Source organism: Bufo bufo, chromosome 1 (genome assembly GCF_905171765.1).
Source record: "Bufo bufo chromosome 1, aBufBuf1.1, whole genome shotgun sequence".
Lineage (NCBI taxonomy): Eukaryota > Metazoa > Chordata > Amphibia > Anura > Bufonidae > Bufo > Bufo bufo.
The window spans coordinates 23667755-23687538 of NC_053389.1; the positions used below are offsets into that span (position 1 = coordinate 23667755).

Sequence of the window (19784 nt, forward strand, 5' to 3'; positions counted from 1 at the left end):
TGACCTCCTGTTCAGTCTACACACTGCAGAAAGACGCAGCAGTTGGCACCTGTGTTTCATTATCATCAGAGACGTGCTGAGGTGGTATTCCCATGTCCTCATCATCAGGAAACATAAGTGGTTGTGCGTTAGTGCATTCTATCTCTTCCACCCCTGGGGAAGGGCTAGGTGGATGCCCTTGGGAAACCCTGCCAGCAGAGTCTTCAAACAGCATAAGAGACTGCTGCATAACTTGAGGCTCAGACAGTTTCCCTGATATGCATGGGGGTGATGTGACAGACTGATGGGCTTGGTTTTCATGCGCCATCTGTGCGCTTTCTGCAGAAGACTGGGTGGGAGATAATGTGAACGTGCTGGATCCACTGTCGGCCACCCAATTGACTAATGCCTGTACCTGCTCAGGCCTTACCATCCTTAGAACGGCATTGGGCCCCACCAAATATTGCTGTAAATTCTGGTGGCTACTGGGACCTGAGGTAGTTGGTTCACTAGGACGTGTGGCTGTGGCAGAATGGCCACGTCCTCTCCCAGCACCAGAGGGTCCACTAACACCACCACGACCATGTCCGCGTCCCTTACTAGATGTTTTCCTCATTGTTACCGTTCACCACAATAAGAAAAAAATTATTTGGCCCAATGTATTGAATTCAAATACAGGCCTTTTTTTACAGGCACCTAACACTATCTGGCTATCTATTTAGGTACCGTATTACACTAATACAGGCACAGCAGTAACGACAGATTTAGCTGAATATAAATTGTAGGCCTAGTATTTAGGCGCTGGATGACATGTATCCCTTTTACGGACAGAATTAGACTTGGAAATGCACGGTAGCGTGTGAAGTTATTGAGGATGACCCTATCAGCACCTTCAATCTTATATACCCTTTTATGGATAGATTTAAACTTGGCCTGATACAGCAAAAAACAATTATTTAGGGAATTGCTAAGTTGGGAATTGTATTCAACCCAGAACAAAAACTGTGATTCGGCAGACAGCAGACAGTATTACAATTGGCTAGCCACAGCTGAAACACCAGATTTAGGGTACTGCTATTTTGGCAATTGTATTTTACCCCTCAATAAAATAGCAAACACAGCCAAGCCCCTGATGTAGGATATAGCAAAAAACAAAAACCACACTATTGATGGTTAAAAATGGACTTGGTGGCAGCTTGTGCTGGAGCACCACAAGACACAAAATGGCCGCCGATCACCCCAGAAAAAAGTGACTGAAAAACGCTCTGGGCAGCCTTAAAACTGTGAGCAATTGAATAGCAGAGGTTGTATGATACACAGCTGTATATCGATCACTTCAGTAAGTAAATCACTGCCTAATCTCACCCTAACAGCAGCAGCTGCATCCTATCCCTACACTGATCAGAGCAGAGTGACGTGCGGCGCTACGTTGACTCCAGCTTAAATAGAGGCTGGTCACATGCTGCACTGGCCAATCACAGCCATGCCAATAGTAGTCATGGCTGTGATGGCTTTTTGGGGAAAGTAGTATGACGCTTGTTGATTGGCTGCTTTGCAGCCTTTCAAAAAGCGCCAAGAAAGCGCCGAACACCGAACCCGAACCTTTACGAAAATGTTCGGGTTCGGGTCCGTGTCACGGACACCCCAAAATTCGGTACGAACCCGAACTATACAGTTCGGGTTTGCTCATCCCTATTTATAAGTTCCAGCTTTCTGCAACACCATCCGTGACATTATAAACCGCCATAACCGTCTTAAGCATGGATCCGGTCTCAGCCTTGATTGACCGCATGCAAGGTCTTTCACTGGAGGTAGCAGATCTCCATAAAACTGTGTCTCAGTTTCAGGTGACCAGTTCTGCTTGCGTTCATGGAGTTTGTTCTGAGCCTAAGATCTCGCTTCCGGATACGTTCTCCGGGGGTAGTGAGAATTTTGTTCGCTTTAGAGAAAGGCTTGCAAACTCCATTTTCGCCTACTTCCCCATTCCTCTTGTGATGAGGAGCAGAGGGTGGGGATCAACATCTCGCTGCTCATGGATAACGCTCAGTCTTGGGCTTCGCTGCTGGACGGGGCACGGCCCTGGGACACGGCCCTGGGACACAGCCCTGGGACAGATATATGATGACCCGGATGGTATTGCTCTGGCTGAATCTAAACTGCGTCTTTTATGCCATGGTAAATAGTCCGCAGAGATACACTCACCTAAAGAATTATTAGGAACACCTGTTCTATTTCTCATTAATGAAATTATCTAGTCAACCAATCACATGGCAGTTGCTTCAATGCATTTAGGGGTGTGGTCCTGGTCAAGACAATCTCCTGAACTCCAAACTGAATGTCAGAATGGGAAAGAATGGTGATTTAAGCAATTTTGAGCGTGGCATGGTTGTTGGTGCCAGACGGGCCGGTCTGAGTATTTCACAATCTGCTCAGTTACTGGGATTTTCACGCACAACCGTTTCTAGAGTTTACAAAGAATTGTGTGAAAAGGGAAAAACATCCAGTATGCGGCAGTCCTGTGGGCAAAAATGCCTTGTGGATGCTAGAGGTCAGAGGAGAATGGGCCGACTGATTCAAGCTGATAGAAGAGCAACGTTGACTGAAATAACCACTCGTTACAACCGAGGTATGCAGCAAAGCATTTGTTAAGCCACAACACGCACAACCTTGAGGCGGATGGGCTACAACAGCAGAAGACCCCACCGGGTACCACTCATCTCCACTACAAATAGGAAAAAGAGGCTACAATTTGCACAAGCTCACCAAAATTGGACTGTCTAAGACTAGAAAAATGTTGCCTGGTCTGATGAGTCTCGATTTCTGTTGAGACATTCAAATGGTAGAGTCCGAATTTGGCGTAAACAGAATGAGAACATGTATCCATCCTCTGATGGCTACTTCCAGCAGGATAATGCACCATGTCACAAAGCTCGAATCATTTCAAATTGGTTTCTTGAACATGACAATGAGTTCACTGTACTAAAATGGCCCCCACAGTCACCAGATCTCAACCCAATAGAGCATCTTTGGGATGTGGTGGAACGGGAGCTTCGTGCCCTGGATGTGCATCCCTCAAATCTCCATCAACTGCAAGATGCTATCCTATCAATATGGGCCAACATTTCTAAAGAATGCTATCAGCACCTTGTGGAATCAATGCCACGTAGAATTAAGGCAGTTCTGAAGGCAAAAAAGGGTCCAACACCGTATTGGGCAGCTGATACTGGTTGGAATGATGCTGCACTCCGAAGTCAATTTTGCCATGGTCTTTCGGAAAGATTGAAAGATGCATTTGCTTTTCATGAGAGACCAGCATCGTTAGAGTCAGCCATTTCTCTAGCTGTTCGCATTGACAGGCGTATTAGAGAGAGAGAGGAGACTACTCCTTCCTGTCATATTCAGTCCAAGGACAGTGGGGCTGTCTCATTCAGTGCGCAGTGGTCTCAGTCTCTCTCAATCCCCTCTGAGGAGGAGGCCATGCAGCTGGGTTTGCTTGCCTCTGATAGTAGAGGATTCAGCTCTCAGAGGAGGGTTTGTTTCTGTTGTGGGGGTATAAATCATTTGGCTAATGTTTGCCCCTCTAGGAGATTCATGGAGTTTTCGGAGGGTAATAAAAGAAAAACAAAAAGAAAAAAACCCTCTAAAAACTTTCCATTTGCTACTATTGGCAAGGTTGATGCGGAAATTGAAGGTTTGCCATTTACTTGTAGTTCCCATTTTCTCCTACCTGCCAGGGTGGAGCTAGACAGCAAGAACATTGTTTGTGAGATTTTTGTAGATAGTGGAGCAGCTGTCAATCTCATTTATAATAAATTTGCAATAACGCATGATTTCCAGGTATGCACTTTGGAAAAGGATATACCTGTTTTTGCTATCGATTCCGCTCCACTTTCTCAAAGATCGTTTAAGGGCATAGTTCACAATATCCGTTTGACTGTGGGTGACGCTCATGTTGAGGATATGTCATGTTTTGTCTTAAGCGGATTACCTACTCCTCTAGTGTTGGGGCTACCCTTGCTCACTAAACATAACCCCACCATTGATTGTCAAGCAAGCATAAATGGTTGGAGCGAGTTTTGCAGAGAGAATTGCCTCACGTCGTCTCTTTCAGAGATTTCTACCAAGACTGTGCAATCTTTTCTCTCTGAATTTTCGGATGTGTTTTCCGAGAGTGGTGTCCAGGAGTTGCCCCCGCAACGGGAGTACGACTGCCCTATTAATCTCATCCCAGGCGCCAAACTGCTAAAATCCTTTTATACAATCTCTCCCAACCTGAAAGAGTCGCTATGCATACTTATATCTCTGAGAGCCTGAGAAAGGGACAAATCCGACCCTCGAAGTCACCTGTTGCCGCTGTTTTTTTTTTTTTTAAGAAAAAAGATGGTTCTTTAAGACCTTGTCTGGATTTCAGGGAGCTGAACCGTATCACGGTTTGTGACCCATATCCGCTTACTCTGATCCCGGACGTGTTTAACAAGATTGTTGGGGCTAAGGTTTTTACTAAGTTGGATTTAAGAGGGGCATACAACCTAGTCAGGGTCAGGGAAGGGGACGAATGGAAGACGGCCTTCAATACCCCTGAGAGTCATTTCGAGAATTTGGTTATGCCCTTTGGTTTGATGGCCGTCTTCCAACATTTTGTGAACAGCATTTTTTATCATTTAATGGGGAAATTTGTACTGTTGTATCTGGATGACATTTAGATTTTTTCTCCTGATTTCAAGACTCATCGAGACCACCTACGTCAGGTCTTGCTGATTCTGCGGGATAATAAATTGTACGTTAAACTGGAAAAATGTGTGTTTGCGGCTCCGGAGATTCAATTTCTTGGTTTTCATCTCTCCGCTTCTGGTTTTTGCATGGACCCTGAGAAGGTCCGCACTGTGCTTGATTGGGAGCTTCCTGAGAATCAGAAGGCGCTGATGCGGTTTTTGGGTTTTGCCAATTATTACAGAAAGTTAATTTTGAATTATTCCTCTGTTGTTAAGCCACTCACTGATATGACTAAAAAGGGGGTAGATTTTTCTTCATGGTTAGTAGATGCGCTTAAAGCCTTTTCTAGTATCAAAGAGAGTTTTGCTTCCGCTCCCATTTTGGTACAACCTGATGTCTCTCTACCTTTTATTATTGAGGTGGACGCTTCTGAGGTGTGTGTGGGTGCGGTCATATCTCAGGGTCCCTCTCCTGCCAAATGGCGATGTGTGCTTTTTTCTCAAGGAAACTCTCCTCTGCAGAGAGAAATTACGATTGGGGGAGATAGGGAGTTGTTGGCCATCAAATTAGCTTTTGATGAATGGCGCCATTGGTTAGAGGGAGCCAGACACCCTATTACCGTGTTTACAGACCATAAGAATCTGGCCTACTTGGAATCGGCTAAGCGTCTGAACCCGAGACAGGCCAGATGGTCTTTGTTCTTTTCTAGGTTTAATTTTGTTGTTACGTTCCGCCCTGGGGTTAAAAATGTGAAGGCAGATGCCCTGTCACGTTGTTTTCCGGGTCCCATTTTGGCTGAAGGGGTGGTCGTCTCTGCTCTTTATCCTGATTTGGAGGCAGAGGTTCAGGCAGCCCAGACAGAGGCTCCTGATCTTTGTTCCCCTGGGAGGTTGTTTGTGCCTCTCGCTTTACGACACAAGGTTTTTAAGGAGCACCACAATACTGTCCTTGCTGGGCACCCGGGGAGCAGAGCCACAGTGGATCTCATTGCTCGGAGATTCTGGTGGCCGGCTCTTCATAAGACGGTGGAGGGTTTTGTGGCAGCCTGCGAGACCTGTGCTCATGCCAAGGTCCCTCATTCACGGCCATCGGGTTCTTTCCTCCCGTTACTCATTCCTTCCCGTCCTTGGACGCATCTGTCCATGGACTTCATTCGTTCCTCGGGGAAGACTGTGATTCTAGTAGTAGTGGACCGTTTTAGCAAAATGGCGCATTTCATTCCCTACCCTGGGTTACCCAATGCTAAGATGCTGGCGCAAGCGTTTGTTGATCACATTGTTAAATTGCATGGCATTCCTTCATACATCGTTTCTGATAGGGGCACGCAATTTGTTTCCAGATTCTGGAAGCCCTTCTGTTCTCGCTTGGGGGTTCAGTTGTCGTTGTCTTCTTCTTTTCACCCGCAGTCGAATGGTCAAACCGAACGCGTCTATCAGAATCAGGAGACATATCTGCGCTGTTTTGTGGCGGAGAATCAGGAGGATTGGTGTTCTTTTTTGTCCCTTGCTGAGTTTGCTTTAAAAACCGTCGCCAGGAGTCCTCTGATAAGTCACCATTTTTTGGTGCATATGGGTTTCATCCGCAGTTTGGGACATTCTCTGGAGAGGGGTCTTCTGGTTTACCTGATGAGGAGAGATTTTCCTCATCTTTGTCATTTATTTGGCAAAAGATTCAGGGTAATCTGAAGAGGATGAGTGAGAGATATAAGCGTGTGGCGGATAAGAGACGTGTGCCTGGCCCGGACCTGAATGTGGGGGATCTGGTGTGTTTGTCGACAAAGAATATCAAACTGAAGGTTCCCTCCTGGAAGTTGGGTCCTAGGTTTATTGGGCCTTACAAGATCTTGTCCGTCATCAATCCCGTTGCCTTCTGTCTTGAGCTTCCTCAGACTTGCAAGATCCATAATGTTTTTCACAGGTCCCTATTAAAACCTTATGTCCAACCCACTGTACCCTCCTCTTTGCCTCCTCCTCCGATTCCTGTTGATGGTAATCTCGAATTTCAGGTCTCTAGGATTGTGGATTCTCGTATTATCCGCGGTTCTCTCCAGAACCTCGTTCATTGGGAGGGTTATGGTCCTGAGGAGAGGATGTGGGTCCCAGTGGCAGACATTAAGGCCACTCGTCTCATCAGGGCTTTCCATAGGTCTCATCCTGAGAAGGTGGGCTCTGAGTGTCCGGAGTCCACCCGTAGAGAGAGGGGTACTGTCACCGCCAGCTCTGTGAGAAGATCTGGCAGACGTTCTTCTCTACCTGTTGTATGATGTTCTTTGTTTTGGTTTCACTTTCTCATCTCCTTTTTCATCTCCCAGATGTCACCTATTTGCACTGATTGTCTCCCTTTATATTTCCTCCCATACTGCCTCACTTTGCGGTTTATACTTCTTCCTGGATTGTGATCACTGCTGGAGGCTGCTTCTCCTGATTCCTCAGATAAGTCTGTTTCCTTTATTTGTGTTTCTTGCTGGCTTGATTGTAGGTGACCCTGATTCCGTCCGTATTAAGTGCAGGGAGACAGTGGTCGTGTCCCCTCACTATTAATGGGTTTTCAGGTGTCACATAGTATAAGGTACGAGGACATGCAATCGTCTACCACAAAGATCTTTGCATGGGCATAGCAGTCAGGGAGAGCTCTAGGGGTTTTATAGGGCTCACCCATGTGCTCCTTAGTTTGGGATCAAGCCAGTCGGATGTTTATTTATAAGTTCCAGCTTCCTGCAACACCATCCGTGACAACCGGTCTATGTTGTCAAAGTGATGGCCTGGCACCATGGATGATCTAGTCTGATGAGTCAGGAATTGGTGAATGAAAATCCTGGATGATCCACGCCTGATTCATCTTGACAAATTTCAGTCTCTCCACATTTTGAGTGGACAGGCGAGTTCTTCTTGAGATCACTATGGCCCCCGACGCAATAAACATCCGCTCTGATGCCACACTACTGGCCAGGCAGGACAGCTTTTCCAAGGAAAACTCTGCCAGTTGCGGACAAAAAATTTGTTTGGCTACCCAGTAGTCCAGCAGATCTTCAATTGTGGGGTGGCAGGGTGCTGTCCAAGTATGCCGCCACCTGCTGGTTTAGGTCCTGCTCCAGATATAGCTGCTGATGCTGGTGAATTGTTTCTTCACTTGGTGGGTGAAGAAAGCTGCTCATCAGTGACTCTAGACTCAAGTTGCTGCTGATGGAGCTGGAACTGCTCCTACCCCACCACCCTGCCACAGCAGCCATTGCAGAGGAACGTGAGCGCAGCGGGCCCTCCGGTCAGACCTGCGAGAGGATGGACGATGGGGCAGATAGGCAGCAGCCAACTGACTACATGGGATGTCTCTATAGTAGTTCAGTTTGTCCTCCTTCTCAGCGTGTGTAAAAAATGCTCCATTTTGGACCGGTAGTGAGGGTCCAACAAGTTGGAGAGCCAGAACCATCCCTCTGCCGAATGGTGACAATTCGGCTGTCCCTACACAAGCAAGTGAGCATGCAGTGGGCCATTTGCGCAAGTGACTCGGAGGGACTCCCTGCCTCCATCTCCACTGCATACTGCCACTATGTGCTTGGGTCATCTGCCTCATCTTCCTCATCTCCCTCTTGCTCCTCCGGCTGCTCCTGCTCCTCCTCTCCTGTCACCTGTGTAGAAAAACCACTTATTTTGCTACACATTGCTTGTGCTCCAATGTCCACACCCCTTGTCAAGTGTTCCCTGTGGTCATCACAGAGGCTCTATTTAGTTCACTCTCACACTGCTTACCATGTGGTTGATATTTCCTGCTTGGTGTTTGTTGAGCTGGGGTGTTGTTCCTGTGGATCACCAGCTTCTCCATTTACTCTTTAAAGATAACTGCGTTTTGTTGTTGTGTTTCTAGGCCTCAGGGAGACGCTGGGTCCTTCATCTGGAAAAGAACCAGTAGTCTCATTCCCTGCCATTGTTCCTAGGGATTCCAGGGTCTCCAGTGCCTAGGTTCCGGTGTATGAGTTTTTCCACCTTCAGGGTCTACTCATGCTGGCAGTCTCGATAAAACCTACTATATTGAAAACCTCTGGTTGCGATTTGCACCTATGGTCCACCCCTCCACTCGACTTCTCCAGTCCAGTAGAAGCTTACTATATTGTTGACCCAGATGGCGGCCTGGCCCCCGCCATAGGAGAGTGCGGACAAATTCTACAGCATCAACCAGTTACAATCTACCACTCCAATTTGCCTTCATTGTGGTTGCGCCCAAATTTAGGTGCAACCTAAACAGGTGAGCATAACCACACTTCCTGTACTCTATGCTACTAGTGCTTGACATACTCACCCTATGAGCGCCTTTGTCTTCTTGTGGCCACCATTTTCTCATACTCGCAGGAGTCAGGGAGAGATCTAGGGATTCCTAGGAGGTCACCATCCCTCTTCCTTAGCTTTGAGGTCTAGACTCTGGTTTATTTCCTTCTGTGTGTTTTCTTGTGTTGTCCTCTCACCATTACGTGTGACATTATCAACTGCTGACAAACCGTCATTTTGTATGTGCCAGTACAGATATGGATACGGTCGATCGTATGCAGGGACTGTCTTTGGAGGTGGCTGACCTCCGCACGGCTGTCTCGCTGTGTCAGAGACCACAGGCGGCGGTTTCCGGCAGCAAGAACCAGGCCTGCCCTGAACCGAAGGTTGCTCTCCCGGATAGGTTTTACGGAGAAATGGACAACTTTATTCGGTTCAGGGAGTTGCGCAAACTATATTTTATACTATGTCCTAACTCTTCTGGGGACGAGAGTCAAAGAGTGGGGATTATTATTTCATTACTGAAAGGTGACGCGCAGTCTTGAGCTTTTTCTTTGCCGACCGGATCACAATCCCTCCAGTAGGTAGATGAATTTTTCAGAGCTCTGGGACTTATCTACGATGACCCAGATCGGGTCTCCCTGGCCGAGACTAAGTTGTGTGGCTTACGGCAGGGAGAGCGTTCTGCAGAGTCCTATTGCTCTGAATTTAGGAGGTGGGCAACTGGAGTGGAATGACCGAACCCTCTGTAGTCAATTCTTTTGTTTTTTACCAGTAGTACCCGATTTCTCCTGCCTGCCAAGGTGGCAATAGACTCCATAACTGTGGGAATGGAAGTATTTATTGACAGTGGGGCAGGGGTTAACCTAGTGGATGGCCAGTTCGTCCGTATGCATGATTTGACAACAAGCGCATTAGACAAAAATATTTTGGTGTTTGCGATTCATTCCGCGCCACTCTCACAAAAGTGTTTATCACAAATGGTGCAGGACATTCACCTAAAAATTTAATAAACTGTATGCTAAGATGGAGAAGTGTGTATTTGCAGTCCCGGAAGTGCAATTCCTGGGTTCCCAACTCTCTTTAAATGGTTTTTGTATGGACCCGGAAAAAGTCCAAGCTGTGTTGGACTGGGATCGACCTGAAAATCTGAAGGCACTCATGCGATTTCTGGGGTTCACCAACTACTAACGTAAATTTTTCTTGAATTACTCGACTGTTAAACCATTGACTGATATGACTAAGAAAGGTGCAGATTTCTCAGTCTGGTCTGATGCGGCATTGCAAGCCTTTTTAGCGGTAAAGGAATGTTTTGCTTCTGCTCCTATACTGGTGCAACCTGATGTGTCACAGCCATTCATTGTGGAAGTTGACGCATCCGAGGTGTGGGTTGGAGCGGTCTTGTCGCAGGGTCCTTCTTCTAGCAAATGGCGGCCGTGTGCTTTTTTCTCTAAAAAACTCTCTACTGCCGAAAGAAATTATGATGTAGGTAATAAAAGAGTTGCTCGCTATTAAGCTGGCTTTTGAGGAATGGCGTTATTGGTTAGAAGGAGCGATTCATCCTATTACGGTAATTACTGATCACAAAAATCTGACCTATTTGGTGTCGGCTAAACATCTGAACCCAAGGCAGGCTAGATGGTCGCTGTTTTTTACCAGATTTAATTTCGTTGTCACCTATCGCCCTGGGGTTAAGAACGTCAAGGCGGATGCTTTGTCGCTTAGCTTTCCCGGGGGGGGGGGGGGGGGTTGTGATTCAGAGGATCCTGGCCCGATATTAGCTAATGAGGTGGTTGTATCCAACCTTTATCCTGAACTGGAGGCAGAGGTGTTTTAGGCCCATAGAGATGCACCTGATTCTTGTCCTACGGCACAAGGTGATTGAGGAACATCACAGTAGTGTTCTTATGGGACACCCTGGGAGCAGATCCATGGTTGATCTCATTTCCCGGAGATTCTGGTGGCCAGGGTTGCGTAAATGTGTTGAGGGTTATGTGTGAGCTTGTGAGACTTGTGCGCGTGCCAAGGTGACACATAATCGGCCTTCAGGATCTATACTTCCCTTGTCTATCCTGTCCCGACCGTGGACTCATTTGTTCCTTCTCTTCGGCTTTTCATCCTCAGTCGAATAGACAGACTGAATACACTAACCATAATCTGGAGATTTATTTGAGATGTTTTGTCTCAGAGAATCAGGAGGAGTGGTCTTCATTTTTGTTGTTGGCCGAGTTTGCCATAAATAACCGTAGACAGGAGTCCACTGATAAGTCACCGTTTTTTGGAGTATATGGGTTCCATCCGCAGTTTGGCACATTTTTGGGTACTGAGACTTCTGGTATACCGAAAGAGTAAAGATTTTCCTCTTCGTTGTCATCTATCTGGCAGAAAATTCAAAACAATTTAAAAAAGATGGGCAAAAAGTATAAACGTATGGCTGACAAGAGATGTATGAGTGGTCTGGACCTGAGAGTGTGTTATTCTGTGTGGCTGTCCACAAGATAAAATAAGTTGAGCCCAAGCTTTATTGGGCCATATAAGAATTCTGCCATTATTAATCTGGTTGCCTTTTGGCTTCTTGACCTTCCTCAGGCTTTAAAAATTCATAATGTCTTTCACAAGTCATTGCTGAAAAGATATGTCGAACCGGCTAAACCGTCCTCCTTACCTTCTGCTCCTGTCTTGGTGGACGGTAATCTTGAATTTCAGATTGCCAGGATAGTGAAGTCACAAATTCTTCGTAGATCTCTTCAGTACCTTGTGCACTGGAAAGGTTACGGTTCAGAGGAAAGAATGTGGGTTCCAGCGGCTGACGTTAATGCCAGTCACCTTGTGAAGGCCTTTCACATGGCGCATCCTGATAAAGACGGCCATGGGTGTCCGGAGATCTCCCGTAGAAGAGGGAGTACTGTCATGGCCCCTCCCATGACAGAGGTGAGAAGATGAGGGAGATTGCACGTGAGGCTGATAGTCTCTGTTCTCATCTTGCAGTTGTTGTTTAGTGATGACCACACCCCTTGTCACACCCCTTTCCTGCTTGGTGTTTGTTGACCTGGTGTGTTGTTCCTGTGGATCACCGGCTTCTCCATTCCCTCTTTAAAGATAAGTGCTTTTGTTGTGCATTTTGTTGTGACACTTATGTGTGTTGTGTTTCTAGGCCTCAGGGAGAAGCTGGGACCTTCACCTGGGAAAGAACCAGTAGTCTAATTTCGTGACACCATTCCTAGGGCTTCCAGGGTCTCCACGGCCTAGGTTACTATGTATGAGTTTCTCGACTATAAGGCTCTACTCATACTGGCAGGAGTCAGGGAGAGATCTAGGGATTCCTAGGAGGTCACCATCCCTCTTCCTTAGCTTTGAGGTCTAGATTTATTTCCCTCTGTGTGTTTTATTGCGTTGTCCCCTCCCCATTACATGTGACAGCCGTGCACTTTGGCAGACACCGACAGGCTCAACGACTGGCCCACCTTTTGTTCTACATGTGTGTGCAGGGCTGGTACTGCCTTTTTGGAAAATAAATGACGGCTTGGGACTCTCCACCTCAGCTTGGCACAAGACATCAGTTCTCTGAAAAGTGCAAAGTCCACCCCTTGGAAAGGGAGAGACTGCAGCACCAGCAAGTTGGACAGGAGCACATTCAACATCTGCACCATTGGATGAATGTACGCATACTGTTGTCTCTTGGCAATCGCTTTGGTGATCGATTGCTGACAGAATGAGCGATGAGGAGTAGGAGGAGGAGGATCAGGAGCATCGGGACCAGCAGATGATGGGAATGACAGACAGCTCCTTTCAGCTGAGATGGTGGAGCCTTGACTGCCTGAATCCTGGTGCATGCCACTGGGTGATGCAGCAGTTGCTACAGCAGGCTGGACCACCACATCGGAGCCACGGTTTGCCCAGGCCACTGTATGGCGACACTGCATATGTTGACACAGGGCCGTAGTGCCAACATTGGCACCCTGGCCACTCTTCACCTTCTGCCCACATATTCTATGTATGGACACATTCACCTCCTTCAGCGACTTAAGAAAATACTGCCACACTGCCGAGTAGGTGATTTTATCCCCAACACTACGCACTGACTGATTGCTACTGCCACTGCCTCCATAAACCCCTGCACCGCTACTTCACGGGCAGGTAGACTCCCGCGAAGAGGGTGGTCTACCCCTGCCAGGTTTGGCTTCCGACCTCCCACTGTTGCCACTCTGCTGACTCCTGGCCACGCTTGCATCTTGTTGTCTCCGTCGCTTGTTCACGGGCAAGCTGCCACCCTCTTCTCCCGATTATGATGAAGCCCCTTCATCACCCGGCACCCAAGTGCGATCAGCTACATAATCATCATCAAGTACTGTCTGCACATCACTGATGTCCTCCTCAACCGTCTCTGGGTCAGGAGCCTGACCACTCACAACAGCAGCTCCCACGCCACTGTCCTCGTCACTACTTGCCCGCCTAGCGGATTAAGCAGTGGATGTCTCCTCCAGATCTTGGCTGGGCAGTAGCTACTGACTGTCCTCTAGTACTTCGTCCTCGCTGTATAGTGAAGCTGAGCCCACAGCATACAATACTTCTCTGGCTGAGGGAACAGAAAAGGACTCTTGGCTGGGGGTGTCTGATGTCACTTGCGATGATGTCGAAGATCGAGTCAACCATTCAAGAACCGCTGGTTTGCTGGTCAAGACACGACCGCTAGCTGACACTGGGAGCTCAGGCCTCACGAAGTGACCCTTGCTGCCATGGCCCCTTACTCTGCTGCGACCTCTGCCTCTGCCTGAAACATTTAGGCTTCTGACACTCCCCTGTGAAGAGCCTGGCACTTCTCTGTCTGACATACTGTGAAATCAAATGAATAAATTAAAAGGAAATCAAAACACCCCACAAAAGCTGATAACTGCACTGCTGAGCAGGAAATATATTTTTTCTTTTTCCGCTAAAACACCCCACAAAAACCTTTACTACAGATAACTTCACCGTTGAGCGGCAGATATAATTTTTCTTTTTTCCGCTAAAACACCCCACAAAAGGCTTAACAAGAAATAACTGCACCGCTAAGCGGCAAATGTATTTTTTCATTTTGCGCTTTTTGGGGAATGAAGTGCGCAGGCACGGCAAATCTGTTGAACGGCGCTGGCGATGGCGCTAGATTTCTCACTAAGAGGAGGACGTAATCAGAAGAACCTAGGCAGGCCAGAGGGGTGAAAGGGGAGGGGTTTTGTATGAAAAGCGACGAGGGGCCTGGGCTACGGCTGCATGAACGCCGCCCCTGGGCACCTTCTTAAGCTAATTAACATATTGAATACAAGTGTTTTTCTGAGAAAATCGGCGATGGACAGCAATATGGAAGGTAGCATTCTAATATGGGGAATGTAATGAAGATCCTGATGTTAGTGTTCTATAATGGTGATTTTAGGTGAAAGACTCCCTTTAAGACACCGCTGCACTTCTTCCGGGGTCAGACAGGCCAATTTTAATGGGTAATTTACTTATACACTCTGCATTTTATCTGACAGTTTATTTTTCTCAGTGAATACAGTGGAGAAAAAAGCATATTTAATAGATTTGTTTTCTCCTCATCACTCATCAGCCAGGCTATGAGCTGAGCGCTGCCATTGGCCAGCGCTACAGCATAGGAGAAGAAGACGCCGGCAGGATCAAATGGGTGGAGCCTAACTCCTTACATACCGGAGGCTGTACCGGGCGAACGGAGCAGCGCCCGGGGATAACAGTAAGTGCAGGGGGATCCCTGGGCGCCGCTCTACACCTCTGTATAGTTAGTTTAGAGGCTTTCCTCTGGTGAAAGGTCCTTTTTAAACTTATTACCATTTATATAATTGAAGAATATTTTAGGGTTACTTTTACTCTCCTCGGCAATAAGTCTCTCTGACTCGAGCTTGGCTGCTTTATTTGTCTTTTACATATTCTATTGTTTTCCTTATAGTTTTCAATGCTTCCTCGCTACCTTCCTGTTTAAGTTATTTAAATGCATTATTTTTGTCATTTATTGCTCACTTTACATTTCTATTTATCTACATTGTTTTTTTTTTGTTCATCAAACTTTCAAATCCCATAAGGTATGTAACTCTCACCATGACATTTTGTGGCTACATTTTTATTTTTAAGGACGTGGAGTTCTACTAACGTGAGGCTACTTTTTGGAAGTTTTGTATTTTTGTACCTCCCTGAATAAACACTCTTTTGAATGATAATTGGAAGGTTATTACTTTATGGTCATTATTTCCCAGGTGTCCCCCAACCTGCACGTCTGTTGTTCTGTCAGGTCTATTGGTTAATACTAAGTCCAGTATGGCCGTCCCTTTTAGTCAGGTAGGTCCTGAACCAGTTGGGAAAGGTAATTTTCTTTGTTTATTGCTAAAAACCTGTTATCTTTATGAGATCCACAGGTTTTAGTTTCCTGGTCTATATCTGGAAATAGAGATAAGCAAATTTCTTAGAAATTAGATTCGGCTGATTCGCCGAATTTCCCCAAAAATTTTGCTTTGTGACAAATTACTTAGTCACGAAGCACTTTTTTTTGTAAGTAGTGGGTGCCATAGCGCTTCCCCCCCATCATTGTACTCTCAGATGCCGCGGTTACATGATCGCGGCATCTGAGTGTAATTTCACACTGTTTTTAGCAATAAAAAAACTATTACATCAAACTTACCACCTCCATTTGCTCACGATGGGCCTCCCCACCTTTAACTTTGTCATTGGTTCCAATATGGACCATGATTGCTGGGTCTTCGACCAGCCCCTCCCAGTAATCTATCAAACCTATCCGCGATATGTCAAGCTCGAACGTCAGGAAGACAACACACCGTTTGACGATCCTGGTTTTTGCCACAGATTGCTATATCGGTACCTCTAATGATTGAGTCTCCCACTACCAGAATCTGTCTGGCCTGCCCTGCTTTCTTAGTCCCCTGCTTATTGAAGCTGATTGGGAGAGAAACTATCTGGCTGTAGCAGTGCCATCCTTGAACAGACATTCCTTTCATCCACTGTACTCGGCTATCTCCGATAAAAATGAACAGAGCAATCACGCTCATGCTCGACCAGCTGCTCCATTCATTTCATGGGGACTGCAGCTGGTACAGGGCCCCATTCTCATGGCTCCCACCAATCTAATAGTTATCCACTATCCTGTGGTTAGGAGATAACTTAATGTAACTGGAATATCCCTTTAAATACATTTTTAAAGAAATGTTGTTGATGTTTTTATAAATTTTCCATGACAATAATTTTATTTAAACAAAAAATAAAAAAAAGAATAAATAAATAAAGTCCTGCAGTTTTCACACTGGCCACTAAGCCTAATAATAGGCAGCACTTTTTGGTCTGTACAGATCACTTTACTGCAATTATCTACTTACCTGTCATTTTAATCCTGCATGTAATGGTATCACCTATGTGTATAGATAACACAGGATCCACCATTCACAAGTTGATTGCAAAATCTTATCTACTCTTTCCTTGTACGATAACCTCTGCACAGGTCACATAGCATGCCCAGAAAACTTTGCCATAGAAATCAATAGGATCAGCTCCAGACCATGGTGTCTATAAACCATGGGGCTGTTGTTAAGCAATTTTTTTAATGCTTTCTAAATGCTGTTAAGAACAGCTTAGGCAAGATGGCCGCCCCCATAATCATGTTCAGGATATAGAATTTAAAAAACCTGTAATGAAAAAAACAAAAATAGATTAGATAAAAAGGAACGTGTGTCGCTGACACATTCCATTTAAATGAATGCTTATGAGGGCAGATTCAGGCGTCACATCAGTGTCATCTAATGGGACCAAAAAGTGATACTCAGCAAGCAGACTTATTTTTTACCCTTGGACTGAACATTTTTAATAAAGACCAATTGAAAAATGATTCTTATCCCAAAATGAGTAAAATACAATCATAAAAAAAAAAATTGTCCCAAAGTTGCCCATACCGTTTCAGACCTGTTTTTCTTTATACAATTTTGACAAGAAAAAGTTTTATGTTCATTTATAGGTGCAAAAATGGTTGACGCTTTGTCCAGGACATCTGCATGCGCAACAGAATGTAACTACATGGGCAGCATGAGTCTACAGCAAGTACAATTCCAGATGGGCACCTCATGTTATGGCGCTAACAATTGCACTCTTAGCACCACACGTGAGTCATATATTCCTGTTTTTTCTACTCGTAATTTGTCAAAGAAAACCGCTCATCGTCTCATAGAGCTCGGTGTTTAGTAGCACAGCACAATTTTTAGATTCCACATAGGTGAATAGACATTCTGATGCTCCCCTCCCTATCTTTCCTCTTGGTTCGAAATATCGTAAAATTATTGGAGAAGATGACCAGTTTAAAAGAACAAAACATGTATGTCTAGCTCTGTAATAACACAAAAGTTTTATTTTTCGATGCTAATTATCTTGCGTCACCCAAGGCCAGATGTGGAGAAAAAAAGGAGGAGACAAATCTCTGTCTTATTGAACATTATTTACTATGCTGCCAAGTTATCTTGATGCTTATTTTTATCAATGGAGTACATGGACTCCGTTCATATTACCTTAATCCAGAGCCTTCAGGTGGCGTGACTAAGGTATTTGGCATACAAAACACTGAATCTATCAAATGGACTGCACTGTGCTTCGTGGGGTAAGAGAAGGCAAGAAAATAGAACAGTCCAACACCTCCCCTAAGCCCTATTGTTAGAGATATTTGGGTGGACATTACAAACATCACTACAAAAAATACAGGGTAATACCAGGGTAGTGCCACATACTTCTAACATCCAGTCTCTGAGGTAGATGTTCTCTTTCCTCATCTTCTCCATTCAGACCAGACCACCTTGATAGTATTATACAGGTAAATCTCGAAAAATTAGAATATCGTGCAAAAGTCTATTTACAGTGGATATAAAAAGTCTACACACCCCTGTTAAAATGTCAGGTTTCATGTGATGTAAAAAAAAAATGAGACAAAGATAAATCATTTCAGAACTTTTTCCACCATTAACCCCTTAAGGATACATGACGTACCGGTACGGCATGTTTCCCGAGTCCTTAACGACACATGACGTACCGGTACGTCATGGCTTTAAATCGTGATGCCGGCGCCGCGGGGGTTAATCGGAACGGGATGCCGACTGAAATCATTCAGCCGGCATCCTGTAACAATGCAGGGGGGGGTCATTTGACCCCCCCGCACCGACGATCGCAGAAAACCGCAGGTCAATTCAGACCTGCGGTTTTCTGCGTTTCCGGTCCATTCGGGTGTCCTGTGACCCGATGAACCGGAAAAAGACTGCGATCGGTGGCGTAATTATACACCACCTATCGCAGTCCGAGGATTTGGAGAGGCGGTGCTGGCCCTGGTGCTGAACGCCGCTGTCCAGGGTGCTGATTGGTGCAGGGGAGAGAGGCGCGAGATTCAAACTTCCTGCGCTCCTCTCTCCCCTCCTCTTCCTGTCCAGCACCCTGACCGTGCAGCATCGTCCAGCACCAGCTCCTGTGTCCCCCAAATCGGCATCCATCACCCTCCTGCACCCATCGCCACCCAGGTAGGTTAGGGTCAGTGAGGGAGAGGCACCTTTAGGCAGGGATAGAAGGGAAAAGTTAGAAGAAAAAAAAAAGAAAAAAAGCACATTTATTCCAAACTTTTTTGTTTCAGCTTTCAGACCCCAGACCCCCTGCCACTTGCCCCCCCCGCATACCCCCCACCACCAGCCCCTCCACCACCCCCCCCCCCACCACCGGCCCCTTCCCCCACCACCACTTTTTTTTTTTTTCGCGTGCGCTGACTGGCCGGCACTCTTAGCGTCCGGCCACTGTTAGCGCATCGCCCGCCCCACCGCTGATCAGCGTTGAACCGCTGATTAGCAAGTTTGAACTTTTTTTTTTCCTAAACACTTGCCTGGACTTTTTAGTACGTGAACACCCGTGCCCCCACACACACGCACATACACACGCACACACACACACCAATGGCCCGCCGGATGTTCTCGGTGGAGGAGGCATACGCCCAGATTGCCTCCGACTCCGAGAGCCCCAGTGAGGATGAGGATGACCCCACGTTCCTTTTGTCATCCGCATCCTCCTCATCATCATCGGATGACGATGAGCCACCAAGGCGGCGGAGCCAGGGGCCCCACATGCTAGGGATCCTGTGGCCCACCCTAGTACGAGCCGCCCTGGGGTTCGTACTGGTTTCCCGGCCCACCAAATAAGCCCACCGGAGCCCCTTGCCGATGAACTTAGCTGGTGTCCCCCAGTGGACTTTGAGCCCGAGATTCCGGATTTTGCTTGCAATCCAGGAATCCAGATTCCCACAGTGGGGTTTACTGAAATTGACTTTTTTAGTTTTTTTTTCATTAACCCACTGGTGAATCTGATGGTGGAGCAGACGAATCTGTACGCCCAACAGTTCGTCGCTCAAAACCCGGGCTCATTTTTGGCTAGACCCGGTAACTGGACGCCGGTCAGTGCAGCCGAGATGAGGACATTTTGGGGCCTCGTGCTGCATATGGGTCTAGTGCAAAAACCCAGTGTCAGGCAATACTGGAGTGGGGACATACTCTACCAGACCCCACTGTACAGTACGGCCATGACACGCTCCCGGTTTGAGGCCATCCGGAAATGTCTGCATTATTCCGATAATGCAGCATGTCCCCCCCGAAGTGATCCTGCCTATGACCGGCTGTATAAGATACGGCCGGTCATCGATCACTTTGGGGCCACATTTCAGCAGGCCTACGTACCTGGAAGGGAGGTCGCGGTTGATGAGTCTCTCGTTGCGTTCAAGGGGAGACTCAGTTTCCGCCAATACATTCCCACAAAGTGGGCGAGGTATGG

The 19784-nt window shown here is 46.6% G+C and overlaps 1 protein-coding gene across 1 annotated transcript in view; it reads left to right on the forward strand.

The window, feature by feature from the left end:
* Window positions 1–19784, forward strand: part of LOC121002255 (phospholipase A2 inhibitor 25 kDa subunit-like) — a 62279-nt gene that overhangs the window by 33532 nt on the left and 8963 nt on the right. Inside the window, exon 3 of the mRNA XM_040433942.1 lies at window positions 16957–17100. Coding sequence (XP_040289876.1) covers window positions 16957–17100 — 144 coding nt within the window. The remainder of the gene's footprint in view (window positions 1–16956; window positions 17101–19784) is intronic.